General features: G+C 38.3%; 2 protein-coding genes across 5 annotated transcripts in view; one reads left to right on the top strand and one right to left on the bottom strand.

Moving 5' to 3' along the window:
• capn3b (calpain 3b) overlaps positions 1–16,130 on the top strand; it is a 17,380-nt gene continuing 1,250 nt past the window's right edge. The window contains exons 1-23 of one of the 3 annotated variants that reach the window (XM_031322504.2): positions 2–553; positions 2,342–2,411; positions 3,197–3,315; positions 4,314–4,447; positions 5,012–5,180; positions 5,595–5,678; positions 5,777–5,868; positions 5,996–6,073; positions 7,091–7,251; positions 7,473–7,642; positions 7,740–7,751; positions 8,139–8,347; positions 8,490–8,526; positions 9,196–9,219; positions 9,448–9,534; positions 11,904–11,981; positions 12,083–12,140; positions 12,226–12,290; positions 13,106–13,174; positions 13,255–13,333; positions 13,656–13,772; positions 13,994–14,052; positions 14,619–16,130. The exon at positions 14,619–16,130 is cut by the window's right edge and continues 1,250 nt beyond it. In XM_031322504.2, the coding sequence (XP_031178364.1) occupies positions 245–553; positions 2,342–2,411; positions 3,197–3,315; positions 4,314–4,447; positions 5,012–5,180; positions 5,595–5,678; positions 5,777–5,868; positions 5,996–6,073; positions 7,091–7,251; positions 7,473–7,642; positions 7,740–7,751; positions 8,139–8,347; positions 8,490–8,526; positions 9,196–9,219; positions 9,448–9,534; positions 11,904–11,981; positions 12,083–12,140; positions 12,226–12,290; positions 13,106–13,174; positions 13,255–13,333; positions 13,656–13,772; positions 13,994–14,052; positions 14,619–14,645 (2,307 nt within the window). In that variant the 5' untranslated portion in view covers positions 2–244 and the 3' untranslated portion in view covers positions 14,646–16,130. Of the gene's footprint in view, positions 554–2,341; positions 2,412–3,196; positions 3,316–4,313; positions 4,448–5,011; positions 5,181–5,594; positions 5,679–5,776; positions 5,869–5,995; positions 6,074–7,090; positions 7,252–7,472; positions 7,643–7,739; positions 7,752–8,138; positions 8,348–8,489; positions 8,527–9,195; positions 9,220–9,447; positions 9,535–11,903; positions 11,982–12,082; positions 12,141–12,225; positions 12,291–13,105; positions 13,175–13,254; positions 13,334–13,655; positions 13,773–13,993; positions 14,053–14,618 lie in introns of those variants that run through there. The other 2 variants (XM_031322505.2, XR_004108951.2) reach the window with 2 other exon arrangements.
• Positions 15,255–16,130, bottom strand: part of znf106b (zinc finger protein 106b) — a 13,750-nt gene continuing 12,874 nt past the window's right edge. For both annotated transcript variants that reach the window (XM_031322458.2, XM_031322456.2), the window contains exon 20: positions 15,255–16,130. This exon is cut by the window's right edge and continues 1,389 nt beyond it. The gene's annotated coding sequence lies outside the window, so the exon portion shown is untranslated.

Genomic DNA, 16,130 nt, shown 5'->3' on the forward strand with positions numbered 1-16,130 from the left:
AGCAGGGACACAGCACTGACTGTGTGAGTGCTGGTGTGACAGGCTGTTGGCTGGTGACTGTCCATGGGCGCTGACAGCATTTCCAGCAAATAAAGGAACTAAAAGTACTTATCATTGTCAGGGAGGACACGGGAAGTTTCTTTGGGCTGTTTTGCAAGTTCAGGCTTTGTTTCTGCAAATAAGATGTTTCTTTTTTTTGCACTTTGAAACAAGAACACCAAAGGCTGAGGCGTTCACTGATAAAATGGGGGACAAGAAATATAAAGTACCTCTTGTTGAGGATACAAAGGTGAGGGTGCTTTATGAAACTGAAGCATTTGGGCCCGTTGACAAAGCTGATTACCCTCCTACTGGGACTAACTCCATCTACTCTGCGATTCTAAGCCGAAACGAGGCTGTCAAAGATGCCAAGCGTCTTAAGACTTTTTTGGAATTGCGAGACAAATATGTAACGAAGAAGGTGGTGTTTGAAGACCCCCTGTTCCCTGCAGATGACTCCTCACTCTTCTACAGTCATAAACCTTCCATGAAGATTGAGTGGAAACGTCCCTCGGTGAGTGCCAGTCTTTAGCTATTACATCCTTTAGGCCAAGTTTCTCATAAGCAAAAGTGTCTCTAACGTGTTTACAAGAGCTCTTCTCTAAAATCCCCATGTATCTCATCACTTCCTCCACAACACATGGCTTGCTGGGTTGTCAAGTGGCTGCATGGTTGTGGATGCATAGCTCTGGGTTATCACCTTCTACAATCACAGACAGCTGACTCTCACACAGGAGGACACCCTCTGCTAGTGCTGAGAAACATAGTGGCAACTCAGTGCTGGCTTCAGAGTTTCATATTTTTCTGATATACACATGCAAAAGGGTTTGATAGTCTTCCAACACACCAGATGGTTCAGATTAAGCTATCTTTTGCCAAAAGTCCTGACACTGACACATCTAAACACTAAAATAAATGCAGACACGACAAATGACACAAACCTTCAGCTAAGACCCAACACTTATGCAGCAATATTATCATATCAAAATACATACAATATATATACACATTAGGCTATATATATTATTATTAATTATTATTTATATATCATTATCTCTGTAATAAATTGCCAGTAAACACAAATGACAAACTGAAAATAGAGATTATTTTAATTTGAAATTTCTGCTTCATATAACAAACTCCAGTGTAACATGAATCTGCAGCTTGATTGTTGCTTAATGGCTGATGATGAATGTCACTTTTGCCTCGCAGCTGAGATTAGTGATACATGAGTCCCACCAGGGGGTCAGCAGTGGAGTACGCTCTAAATTTGGAACATGAGGTTGCATTTATTAGTTATGGTCAATCGTGGGATGAGGGGAACAGAGTCAGTGCTGGAAAGCTCCTGAATAAAACTTGATTCCTGATATTTTTATCCTATCGTTATCCTTGTTTTCTAAACCAAGAAAACTGCGCATTTTGAATGTGATGTTGTTGTTTTCTTGATTATGCTGAATTTGTTTTTGTCTATCCAAAGCAGTTTCAAAAGGTTTTAAAAAAACAATGGATCCCAAACTCGTTGGCTTCTTATCTGATAACTTATTTAAAGGATTTGTAAAGGCCTAAATTGTCCAATATTTCACAAGAAAAAAATAGAAAGAAGAAGAAAAAATAAGCATAATTTGTATAACAGAAATATATGTTTTCATTCTTATTCCTTTCATCATCTTGTGACCCAGTCAGTTTTATCTTGTGACCCTTTAGGGGGTCCAAATCCACAAGTTGTAAACCACTTTTATGCACACTATACTTCAATTTAAAATCTGTTTCACAACAGCAAGCAATATGTGCTCCACAGCATGAGCATTAACGCATTAATACCTTACCAGAGCCAAATATCAGGAAAGATAAACCATAAAATCTGGATGCTAAATTGGTAATTTCCCTCTAGGATCACACACAGTCAAAGATGTCAAAGATGCGTATGAGCTATGGGATTCTCTGCATTCGGCACAACGTTATTACTTGTAAAGATGACTAAAGGGCCACAGCTGCTGCCTCATATGCCTCATATGTAGTGAATGCAGAAATTTCTCCAACGCGCTTACAGTTTCAGGGTTTAGCTGTCATATTGTCAATCATGCCAATACATATTTTGAATTGTTGAGGGGTCGCAAAATGTTGACCAATACCAATATGATTATTACCCTACTTTGAGAAATATAAATGTGTGAAATATAAATCTATCATTTCATCTTACATGGTATTTCATAATGAGAAAAAAAGATTTGAACTCTGGCACTGATATTTGCGCAACATGCTCAGAAAAACCTCCTAACTCCTCGCTTTTTTTCTTTGACAGGAAATTTGTGAAAACCCCCAGTTCATCATAGATGGAGCCAACAGGACAGACATCTGTCAGGGAGAATTGGGTAACATTTAAACCATTTCTGCTTTCATACAAGTGCTTCAACAGCAGGTTCAAGTACACCATGCTGCCTAGGAACTGACGGACTAAGTATGATTTGGTGTTTTGATACCAATCTACTTTCACTGATGTCAACCTTTGCACACACAGACCCTTTTTGACATTAGTATTTGTTTTGTCTTACTAAAGTCTGCATGTTCATAACTAGAATAAAACAAACAAGAATATAACCTTTATTTTTTTTAATTTATATTAAGGGAGGGCCAATGAGAGCAAGCTCTCTTTTCCAACGACGCCCTGATTACAGCACAAATAAAAGGAAATAAAAACAATCTCAAGAAATTACAGTCCAATAAATATTGTGATCATAAAACAATAGCCAAATTACAATATGTAAATACAACAACAACAAAAACAAAAAGTAAATGATAGCAAGAGCATGAAAAAAGTGTAGAAAGAAACTCTTTGGTGCCGGATGGATGTTCTGGATGGATGTTGCAGAAAGTCAAATGTGTCTCAGCTAAAGACAGCGTGTACAAGTGCAAGCATGAACAGTCCTTGTATGGGATATGGCAATAAAATAAGTACAACCAAGACATGTGGGGTGGAGAAACCAGAGCCTGGAAAATGCCTGACAGCTGAAATGATCGTGAGAATCAGTCTTAAGTTAGTTACCTTACTGATGTTGACGACTGACACCTGCTGCAATGTGATTTCAATCTGTGACAGCTGCTTTATGAAGTGGTATGTTTGGAGTGTTCTCATAGCTCATCAATCTGCTGTTGACAGGTGACTGCTGGCTGCTGGCTGCAATCGCCTGTCTGACAGTGAATGAGAAGCTGCTGTATAGAGTGATTCCTCCGGACCAGAGCTTCACTGACAACTATGCAGGCATCTTCCATTTCCAGGTTTTAAATGGATATTTGGCACATTGTGCAACAAGCAACTGTTTTTCTTTTGCTGCGGTTATGTGGCAGGCGCTATAACCATTCAGCTATAAAGGCACTCCAAATGTTTTATGTTCTTGTTTTTACATGTATAATATGCTATTTCACATATGAAAGATGCTTTTATACAAATTCATCACATGTGAAATACAGTTTCACATGATAAAGCACATGTGAAACTGTGACATTTCATGTTAAAGTTCTTAACTGTGATAATCTCGCATTGCCAGACCTATACATGTGAAATGTATGGACATGCCTATATGTGTAGTGACGTTTAACATGTTTTTGGGGCGGTGTTATTTATTGGTTTTAAATAAGGAAAAATAAATGCAGTACAGAAGATAAAGGTAAGTTACAGGTCATTTAGAAACAGTGTCACATAATTTGGTTTGTCCACCACAGAGCACTGTTTATTTTTCAACTTGGAAAACTAGCAAACTTTAGTTTTTACTTTAGTTTTTGTACAGATTAAACCCTAACCCTAACCCATACAATGTGTTAATTTTAGAGGTGCTTCTAGACAGATTTGTTTACTCTGGCTAGCTGTATCCCCCTGTTTTCAATCTTTATGCTAAGCTAAGCTAACCGGCTGCTGGCTGTAGCTTCATACTGACGTGAAAGTGATATTAACCTTCTTATCTAATCATTGAGAAGAAAGCAAAAAAAGTGTTTTTTTTTCCCAAAATGTCAAACTATTACTTTAAAAGCAGCACATATATTATTATCAGATTTCCATGAACTCTCAAATATCGATATCCATAATGGCCTCAAAAATCTAGTATTGGTCAGGCATTCATATTTTTAAGAAAGAAAAAAAGGTAATTGATACATGAACACTTTAACAGATATGAATCTACTAATAATCTAAAAGATGACATGAGCTTTTCTTTGCCCGTCGATAAAAGATTTTTCTCTCTCATCACTGTTTTAAATCTCTTCTGTCTTCTTACACTCAGTTCTGGCGTTATGGCGAATGGATCGATGTGGTTGTGGACGACCGCATTCCCACCTGCAAGAACCAGCTGGTTTTCACCAAATCTTTCAGAAAGAACGAGTTCTGGAGTGCCCTTTTGGAAAAAGCTTATGCCAAGTGAGCCCAGTCTATCAATGTTCACTGCAAATTGAAGTCGTGCAGATCTCCACATTGTCACCTCCATGATGTTAATTAATTCAGTAGAGTTCAGACTTACTGAAAAAAGTTTTTGTTTTCTCGCTTAAATAAGTTAAAGCCTGGGGATCATGAAATCATTTCGGGTCTTTTAAATTCAAATTTTATTAAATGTTTTTTTTATTTTTTTTTATCATTATCAGTGACAGTATTGAGAAAAAGGGACACTTATCCATTAGCTTTAAAGTAATGCCACATCATTTAAGAAAATCTGTCAAACAAGATGATTGACACCTGAAATCACTGACCTCTCACCTCGCTGGGATTTAATCACTTCAACTTATTTCAAGTGAAACAAGTTTTAAAATCCAATTTTGAGCTAAATGTCTTATTAAGGTGTATTTTCTTTTGTAGTGTAGCGACACTACCTAGGCACACCACTCCTCATGTTTCCTAAATTGGCTGCAGACACTGTGAAAAATCCAATCCTCGGAGATAACAGACATGTCAGCGCATTGACCAGAATGATTGACCTCTCTCTCTCAGGTTGCACGGGTCTTATGAGGCACTTAAAGGGGGCAACACTTTGGAAGCCATGGAGGATTTCACAGGAGGAGTTACTGAATTCTTCGAGTTGTCCGAGGCGCCCAAAGACCTCTATAACATCATGAGGAAGGCGCTGGAGAGAGGCTCGCTAATGGGCTGCTCCATAGATGTGAGTGGTGATGAAAGCAGTGAAATTAAGTGCACAGAAGAAAAGTGCACATTAGATGAGCCATGCAGCAACACAACTGCCTGGAATATGAAAGTCAAATTCAACTGTAAGGAGGAGGTGGATATTAGGGACACTGTAAAAAACAACCCTATCAATAAACAGGAAATACGTTTCTTTTCCCCATGCAAATCAGGCTGTTTCAATAATTTTGTCACAATATGAGAAGCTGAATTGATGTGCAAAGTTTGATTTATTATCCTGACTTTCACAGCTTAAAAGAAACTAGATTTTAACCATCAAATCCAGAAAAAAATACTGAATTAAAATGATGTTTTAGCAGCATGTATTGCCTCAAAGTCCAGTCTGTCTTTTGCACTGACATGTGTGTTGCATGAATGTTGGTTGTATCTTTAGATTCTTTCAGCCACTGAAGTGGAGACTCGGACTGAACAGGGGCTGGTCAGGGGTCATGCCTACTCCATCATAGGCCTGGCAGAGGTGCAGTAAAATGTCCACTTACTATAAATGCATATTCTTTATTCGTTGTAAGAGAAGGCCTGATAAAGTGATGCTGACAGGTTGGTTGTTGTTTCTAGTGTGACGAGGTTGCAAAGGACACCAGAATTCGCCTGATTCGCCTGCGAAATCCCTGGGGTTGGGTGCTGTGGAAGGGACCATGGAGTGCAAAGTAAGATCTGAGACCTTTTATATTATTATAAAATGTATAACATATACAATAATTCTGCTTATATGAGCCAGGTGCTGTACTATGGCTAATTCTTTCTTGATGTCTTGTATTAATATGATTTCCATAGTTCAAAGGAATGGTCGACCATTTCCACAGCAGACAAGGGCAACCTAAAAAAACAAACTGTAGAGGAGAGTGAGTTCTGGTGAGTAAACATACTCTGAATCAATTGTATTATTTTGGCTCGTTCATAAAATAAAATATTAATTTTAAATTTTCACCAGTTTTGTAGCTGTTTTTGATTAAGACTCAATGGTCTATTCTGATGATGTACTGTACTTGATACTACATAGGCACAAATTGTAAAGCTGCTCCAGTGTAACCTTCAAGCAAAAGGTAGCACACACTTTTCTGCCACGTTATTCAAATGTATGTTAATATCATAACTTTACATGTGGAAATAAATGAATGTGTTAATTAGCATGGTTTAAGGAAAAACTCAGGAGCAGCACAACTCATTTCACGTACATGACAAAGGTTTGGGAGACTAATGACTTACACAGAGGCATTTAATGAACACCCAGTTGAGGAGACAATTAAGCAGGCAGTACAGTTTAACCACGACGTGTTATTGTTCAGTGCCGTCCCAACTCTCTGAAGTTCCTGTCTTCCTGAAGGTGTATTTAAACTCATGCTGGAGGCGTTACGTTTAGCTGAAGCTTTAAGGTAAACAAAGATATTGCAGTCGCCTAAACACAGATGCTAAAGCGTAGTTCAGCCTCTCTCTCTCTGGGAAGTATGCTAAAGTGTGGCTGGCCCACCGACCTCCAAAAGGAGACAGTCTTGAGACAAAACATTCCCTTGTCATACAAATGCCTAGATTCCCTGAATCTGTAGAGACAAACATAATTATCCATGAACAGGTTTGGTTATTAGAGACTGGCCGAACATTCTCGTCCCCTGACCTATGAATGACCTGATGTTGTCATGTAAACTTTCCCTTAGTCTCATCATACCACAACATGGTGTTTTTGCAAATTCCACCACAGCATGTAAGCATTTAGCTTAAACTACAGCTGAACCCATACATCTGCTGCTCACCCTCAGCCGCTTTACATGTTTTGCTCCATTAGTGCCATTAGTGGTAAAAAAAAAAAAAAAAGAGCAAAGTTGTCTCACTAAATTAATAGTAAAGAACTTCTTGTTTGATGTTCCCCTCCAGGATGTCTTTTGATGATTTCCAGAGGAACTTCACAAAGTTGGAGATGTGTAACTTGACCCCCGACACCCTGCAGGGTGATGAAAGGCACAGTTGGACAGTGTCGGTCAATGAGGGTCGCTGGGTGAGAGGCAGCTCTGCTGGCGGCTGCAGGAACTTCCCACGTAGGCCTTGGATTCTTTTTTTATATCAGCTTTTATTTCTCTTAAAGCCAATATTAATCAATTGTTTTAAGTCCCACATGGCTCATGTCTCTTCACTGCTATGATGTGAATGACTTTTTATTGGTCGTAACCAAAGGGTAGGGTCGGAAGCTTCAGCTTATATAAGGCCCCCCCAAGAAGATGTGACCCTTTGTTGCAGATTTATCTTTTGTGTTTCACAGACACATTCTGGACGAACCCACAGTATCGGCTGAAACTGTACGAGGAGGATGACGACCCAGAGGACGGGCAGGCGACCTGCACTGTTGTCGTGGCTCTGATGCAGAAAGGGCGAAGGATGCAGCGCCATCAAGGGGCCAAATTCCTCACCATTGGATTTTCCATCTACGAGGTACTGATCAAAGGAAACCTAAATCACTGGATAGGCTGATGTACTGTACATTCATTGGAGTTGAGTTTCTTCTTTACCTTCCTCTTTGTCTCGGCAGGTGCCGAAGGAGGTATGCCATTCTTGGAGAAGGACGTTAGTTTGATGAAGTCAGCGTTTCCACAGTATTGACCTGAAGCCTATCTCCAGAGAGTCATGTTTGTGTGTTGTGTTTGATTAGTAGTACTGTAGTGGTTCATGCTCTTGTGAAACCTCTATCTACAACTTACAACACAAGCCAAAATGCTTGTTTCATCCCATCAACAGTGTAAAACCCAAAGATATTTCATTTCCGCTCATATAATGCAGAGAAAACTGGCAAATCCTCACACACCACACTGCAAGAGAGTCCCAATTTTGAACTATTCCTTCGCTTTCAATACTTTTTTTCTGTATTGACTACTTTCCTTATTTGAAGAGCTCATTCCCATCTCACCAACTGATTTCTTTTCATCCATAGATGTGTGGACAGGATCAACACCTGCAGAAGGACTTCTTCCTGTACACAGCCTCCAAAGCTAAATGCAAGACCTACATTAACCTGCGGGAGGTGACGGAGCGTTTCCAGCTGCCTCCAGGAGAGTACGTCATCATCCCAACGACCTTTGAAGCCCATCAAGAGGGAGAGTTCATTCTCAGGGTCTTCTCTGAGAAGCAGAACATGTCTGAGTAAGGATCACTGAGGGTCGGGCACAGGCCATATTTGGTGGTGAAGTCATTTTGGGGACTGTTGACAGTAAAATTGCAAAATATAGTGAAGGCCATTATCAATTAATAGCAGGAATCCTAATGTGTCTGTTTTTCCTCGCAGGGAGGCGGAGAACACGATCGGATCTGACCAAACGCAGGTTTGCAACATACATATAAAAGAAGTAATGGGACCAAAATATATTTATGACAGATATTTCAGTGGTGAAATTACTAAAACAGAGGTTTACTTTTTTATGTCTACAACATTATTTCTCTAAGAAGGTATTAAAAAAGTTATTTTATAACATTTCAGATTTAACAGCTACTGGGATGTAAAACAAAAACATTAGGACTAAGATCATTCATTTTCATTAAGTATTTTTCACCCTTGTCTATAAAAAGGGACATTTCTTTAAAGACAGGATAGTCTTTTAACTTTTAACCATAACACTCCTCAGGAAGTAGATTAGACATTTACACAAACCTTTAGGCACACCCAATATACAGAGAGAAATAAGACATTAATAGTAAAATCCAGTATGCTTGACATTAGGCTTCCCACTCCCTTTTTAAGAGGCTGAATATACATTTACCTGCATACTGCAACCTTCTTTCACACTGCAATATCAGTTGGAATTTGATATTTTGTCAAACCCTGATTGTGTCACATACATATTTCATCAACCTTGTTTTTGAAAGCTCATTGTCTTGTCTTAATTCATACTGTACTGTTTTTCCCACAATAGTAACTAACAGACTTGAAAAAAGTTTTCCTCCTTTTCATCTCATTTCATCCTTCTGTCCTTCCTTGTCTTATTGGCCATCAGCAAGACAAGAAAAAGAAAGAAAAGGTAATAAGTGCATGTGGCAATAGCATCGTTAGGTTGCTTTTAAACTCTGCTTTCCCCACTGCTTCTCTACATTATGTCAGCTGTTATCAATGTTGGCAGTTATAGTTTGTGTCATCATTCCACATCATTGCATATATAGATTATTTATGACCAGTGAAATGACTATAAATGAACTCTCTTTTTCTGTTTGTCTTTTATAACCCGTCTCTCCTCTTACCCACATGCCAGCCTATTGTATTTGTGTCAGACAGAGCACGGGCCAACAAAGAAATTGAGCATGACGGCATTCAGGGGGAAAAGAGGAAGAAACCAAAGGTAATCTTTCTTTGACAAACTCTGACACTGCAGCAAATAGCTCATAGTGACCTTTGACCTGTCGTCATTTCTGGACACTGACGGCTCTAAAATGCAATCTTGACCAGGTCAAATTACACCACTGTGAATAAAACAATCGAGTTTGAAGCCAACTGAGCTCAAGTGTCTCAGCTGCACCTGTTTTCCTGTAAAGTCAGTCAGTCAGTGTATACAAGCCTAGTTGTTTGTGTTTCTCTAATGTGCTGCTCTCCTGTGGTACTATAAGGAAATGCATCAATCACTAATATAGTGTTATATATAGTGCAGCAGGAACGAAGAAGAGAACAAGAGAACAATTCTAATATTTTGATCCTTGATCATCAAATAAAGATTTATTGATAAGCAGCCGCACCCTCTCATTTGTGCAATTTTACCACGCAAACATGATTTTAAACAAAACAATAAACCAGCAACATGTAAAACAGACACAACTAGAGATCATCTTGTGATGGGATCACACCAGTCTTGACGCCAAATTGGGCCAGGGTCGTAAAGTTGGGGGACCAATGTCCCATTCCCAACTTCATTTTAATCTTAACTACACACCTTTAAAGTTTGTGACTGAATCTTGCAGTTATTGGGCCAGGGGCTTAAACTGGGGGGTTCAAGACCCCTTCCCTAATTTCTACCCCCCTACTTTCGGTGGGCTTGCTCGGATCACACCCATCTGCCAACTCAACCTTCATTCTGGTCTTAACTACATGCCTGTAAAGTCTTGTGACAACAATAATACCAGCGGTCTGTCGCGGCTGGTAATTTAATCATCCACAGTGACTACACTTTAAGCTAGTGTGCACTGTGCAGTCACAGCTAGCCTTGGCGTAAGCTAATTTACCAACTTATTCAACTTGTTTTCTTTAATTACTAACATCTTATATAACAATACGCTAAATGTAAGTATAATTGACAAAAAAAACATCAGACAAGCTAGTCCTGCTAAAAGCTAAAAGCAAGCTAGTTCAGAGTTCAATTCAGTTCAGAGTTCTTTATTGTCCATCTTAGCAGCACACAACCGACAGATTGATTAAGAACAATTTCATCACTTAAAAAGTAAACCGTGTCAAATAAAATCCTTTGAGATTGTCTAGAAAAGTGATTTCTAAAAGTGTCACTGAGAAAGCCCAAGTGACACCAATAAAAAAAACTGTACATTCAAGAGTTGTGCAAGTTAACAGCTTTAATTGCACAAGGAACAAAAGAAAATTTGCACCGTTTGTTTTTGCTCTAGATAGCCACCCAGAGGGAAGAGGAATACATTCCTCCAAAAATGGGTGGGAAGATTGGCCGTGCCTTCTGCAAAACCTGTCTGTCAAAGATCTTTGTTAGAGAGAACTGCTGCCTGCCAATTATCTTCAACTTTTGTTTTGTATTGTAAGGTTCCCATAAAATGAAATCAAATAGAAAGTTAAAATGGACTCAAAATAAGATCTGTAGAATAAAACCATCAAAGTCTTATCTACATTAAAAGAGTTTAGTCTGCGCAGGAAATACAATCTCTGCAGGCCGTTTTTGCAGATTTTGGATACGTAGATGGATCAAGTTTTTATCAATCACTGTTCTCATGTACCTATATGACTCGACTATCTCCACCATTGTGCCATTAATTGTGGTAGGGAGAGGTGGATATGGGTTTTTTCTAAAATCAATAACCATGTCCTTAGTTTTTTGAACATTTAACTTGAGTAAATGGCTGACACACCACTCAATGAAATATGTCAAGACTGGCCCATGATCGACCTCTCAATCCTGGAGCAGACTGACTATAACCGTGTCGTCTGCAAATTTAAAGAGATGCCTCTTTGTGTGGCAACTCCTACAGTCGTTAGTATACAAAATATACAAGGGACACTACACTCGCTTGTGGTGAGCCTGTGGAAGATGTTAAAAAATCCATAAGCCATTTCACCATGCCAACATCAAGATTGAAATTTGACAATATTTTACTGGATAAACTGGGAAGCTGGATTGTATTAAAAGTTAAGGAGAAGTCAACAAATAAGAGTCTAGCATGGGATTTCGTACCCAAATGCTTGTAAAGAAAGTTGGAGTTACAGTGTAGTGGTAGTATACTCCACTCCTCTAAATGGCCGATAAGCAAATTGCATCAGGTCAAGCTGGTTTTGCACTTTATCTATCAAGAATTGCTTGAACAATAGCTAAAAACATTTCATTATCAGTGAAGTCAGATCTACTAGTGAAGCTAAGAGGTCTCTTACCTTGTCCAAACATACACTAATACTCCTAAAATACATAACATTAAGGTTTTACAACTCAAAAGGTGTCACACATTTTATTTTGTATAAATGACTTCTTTCTTACGTGTCCTCCAGCAAAAACTACTCCAACCTGAGAAGGAGACTGAAGAGGAAAAACAGTTCAGAGCCATTTACCAAAAGATTGCTGGTGAGGTGAGTATACAGACAGGAGAGGATGAGGATAACACAGGACAGGTGTGGATGTCTGAATGTAATTTACAGTATATGCAACAAATTGTTCCTCCCTCCATCAGGACATGCAGGTCTGTGCCAACGAACTCAAGATGATCATGAAGAACGTACTTGCCAAACGTGAGTACACTGGAAAGATTTAGATCATCGTGATACAGTTGGTGCCATGATGTGATCAATCATACAGAGCTGTCCCTTTCCACAGATAATGAAATACAGACTGAGGGTTTCAGCCTTGAGACATGTCGGAGTATGATCGCCTTGATGGATGTATCCTTTCAGTAAGCTTAAAACTACAGGAGTTTATATGGAGATGACAACAGAGAAGCCTCATGTTGCCTAGGAAGGTGGCATCAGCAGGTTGTTAGTTTGAATACCTCTAGTAATCTCTATAAACAGATATATGCATATGAGTGCAGACTCTGTAGGCAATGGGACAAGATTTTGGTATTGGAAGCATTCTGGTATCTATTTGTAGTCCGAGCAATATTGACCAATCATGTTTGAGTGGGCTTTGGTTGCATGCAGTCTGCGTGGAGATCAAAAGAGGCAGAATGCATTGGTCGAAATGCAATCTCAGAACTCATCAGTAATCGTCTATGACGATTTAGCTTTTTTTTAAAACATATCTGCATTCATATGCACATATCTGCTTATAGGAGACGCAGTCTCTCAACTCCAACTCTATTGCCATATCTCAAGAAGATATCCGTTGGTTACACCGTAACCCCCGAAAAATTTGCTGTTGCCCCCAGGGTCTAAATCATCGTCAAACCGAAGGCCAATGCGTTCCAATATTGTCCCTCTAGTGACTGAGGCAATTGAATGGGCACTAAAACTATTTTTCCTCTACTCTTGCAACCCAAAGTTAAAGGGGTAACACATCTTTTATTTCATCAGCAATTCCAATATTACTGACAAAACAAGTGTATTATTTTTATGGACTGTGCTACTATATTGAAATCATTTAATATTAATAAAATAAACCACTAAGGAAAGTACTACAAAAAAAAAAAAAAATCAAATGCACCTTTAAAAATGGCTTCACTGGCTGTGTTGGTTTTCCATAACTGACTGACTCTCAGACTGATGGGACAGGAAAGCTGAACCTACAGGAGTTCAAACACTTGTGGAAAAAGATAAAGGAGTGGCAGGTAGGACCGTTGTAACCACTCAGAGCTTCTGCTCATGTTTAACAAACATGTGACTGTTCATCTCCTCATGTGTTTTGCAGCGGATCTTCAAACGATACGATAAAGACAAATCCAGCTCTATCAGTAGTTTTGAGATGAGGAACGCTGTTAATGATGCAGGTGAGCAGCAGGAAAGAAACACCAGCTAGAATTAACCACTCACAGGATGTTGTGTATGCACTCCATGCATAATTTATATTTCAAGTTTTAGATTGAATGCTTTTCCAGAGCTGATAATTTAAATTAAAACTGTAATAAAGCATAAATGAAATGTTATTTGTAATAGACTACAGTCACAATACATTATAATAAAACCATATAAGGGTTAAATTCCCAGTTTTGTCAGAAATCACATCCCATACTTTCCAGCCTCTTGTTAGAAACCTGTAACGTGATATAAACTGTCGATCATGAACCTAATCTGTGTCTTCTTCACATGAAGGGTTTCAACTCAACAGACAGCTGTATGACATCATAGCCATGCGCTACGCAGACGAACACCTAAACATCGATTTTGACAGTTATATCTGCTGTTTTGTGAGACTAGAGGGCATGTTCAGTAAGTACACACCACGCCTGAGCGTGATTTACCTCATGCTTTTACCTGCTGTTTTTAAAAGAATCACTGCTAATACAAATACACTATGTATTTAACACTTTTTATAAATCTTTCAAGGGGCCAAATTTTACCTGGAGGGCCCACTAACTGCAGCCTTGCCCTGCACCAGTTCAAGATTTATAAAGACATGAATGAAGACTCATTTATTGTCTCTCTTGCAGGAGCTTTTAATGCCTTTGACAAAGATGGAGATGGAATAATCAAGCTCAATGTCCTGGAGGTAAGCCCCTTTTAGCATTGTTTTCACAACATGATATTCCATGCCTTTTGCTATACTGTATATATGTTGTTGCAAACAGTATTACCTACATTGTCTTTGTGAGAAGACTATTAAGACATGGTTGTGATAAAGGGCATCAAAATTCATTATTCACCATAGAAATGATAAGAGTTTGAAAGTAGTAGTTTGGCTAAACATTCCCAATTTACCAAGTTTGTCCAGAGCTTTAAACTTGCTTACAGTCTGAGTAACCAGAAAAAGAGAAACACCAGTTTCTTCTCACTACCTTACTTGATTATTTTTGATTTTGCTTTCTTGAGATTGCATTTCAAAGTACTGCTATGTTGGATTACATTACACTGACAGGTGTTTCCAATATTTTGGCCACTTAATCTTTATATATAGACCAAAAATATCAGAAAAATCTCTTCTAATACAGTGGCACAAACTACAGCCTTAAGTATTACTGTGTCTTGAAGTTTTCTGGTCACTCACTGTGTACTCTAAGTATACTTTCAAAATGAAACCCTTTATGCTCATATTTGTTTCTTTGTCCCTCTTTCCAGTGGCTTCAGCTGACCATGTATTCTTAAGTCTCCTTCTTGACCACTGATGTAGCTGCAGACAGTTGGAGCTCACGTTCATGACTCAACTCTCCCGGATAGCCTCTTAAGTATTTTTGCACAGATTTTGTGATTACAACAAGATCTAAGTCTTAGTGTCAGGTTCGATGATTTAGCTAGTTTTTATGTGAAATTTAGATTTCTCTCATCATTCAAACTATGATGGGTTAGATTTAAGGTCAATGTTATTTTAGCTTATTTTTAAATGACTGACATCCTATCAGTATTAAGCCTTTTCCTAAAACGTCATCAGTTTTCTAGACTCTGCAGTGCTGATAAGAGCAACATTTGATGCATGCTGCCAGTCAGTGTAACCTGATAATCATGTTACATCAGTGTTTGGCATGAAGCAGCGACACGCGGTAATGCAAGCAGGCACGTAGAGAGTTGACCTTTGTTTCTAAGTTCATACGTTACAAAGAATTTGTACCTAGTAATGCAAAGCTAGAAGTATCAGTGTTAAAAGAGAAATGTTTAAATATGAGAACTGAGTGAATGAACATTTTGTTTGACAAATCTTCAGAGAGATACTGAATGTACTATATTGTTTTTAAAATACAGAAGAGGTGAATACTGTACTTATTTGTATTTTTTATTTCTGTACACATACAGTAGGTATTAAACACAAATCAATGCACACTGTACAGTATAACATACAAAAATTAAGGCATGACTTAAATACAGCACTCTTAGAAGTTACTCTCTGGCCAGTTTGATCTGACAACTTTCACTACTACAGTACTTTATCCATTGAACAAAATAAGTTTTCTCAAATATGTGTTGTACAGGGCGTAAGCACATTGCCGAGAATAACTCTCTGGGAAATGTGAAAATGTAAAAGTTATAATTTAACATATGGTTTATATCTGTAATGATGCAAAACATACTCCTTTTATAACCAAACCTCTGTCGACATAAGGAATTCATTTTCAAGTTATCAAGTGTAACAAAGCCAGGAAGTAATTTAAGATACATTGTCTTTACACTATGATATCAGGAAAAATAACTATTTTCCAATAAAAAAAAAAAATCTGACTTAAAAGCAGGCGGGTAAAGATACAAATTTTATTCTTTATATGGAAGGTACAGGTTGCTAAATATTAGCCTATGGATTTTAAACCCTGGAGTTACTTCCCAAACTGCACCTTCTATAATATAGTATACAAGCAAGTTAAGCCTGTTTATTTTTACATCTGAGCCATCGTCCCTTTCCACACTGAAGTGAGGACAATCTTAGGACAAAACTTTTGAAAAACTAGGAAGGATTTGAAAATCCTCAGAGCCCACCCCTCCTAAAATTACCAAGAATGATCCTTAATGTCTGAGGTTATGGAAATTTCAGACACTTGTACATCATCTTTGAAAGGGGAACTCCACTAATTGTACACGTCAGTCTGTTTACAGGTTTTGGGGTGTACTCCTGTTTATGTAAAGAAAAGTTGTATAAAAACTTTT

Source organism: Sander lucioperca, chromosome 19, assembly GCF_008315115.2.
Source record: "Sander lucioperca isolate FBNREF2018 chromosome 19, SLUC_FBN_1.2, whole genome shotgun sequence".
Classification (NCBI taxonomy): domain Eukaryota; kingdom Metazoa; phylum Chordata; class Actinopteri; order Perciformes; family Percidae; genus Sander; species Sander lucioperca.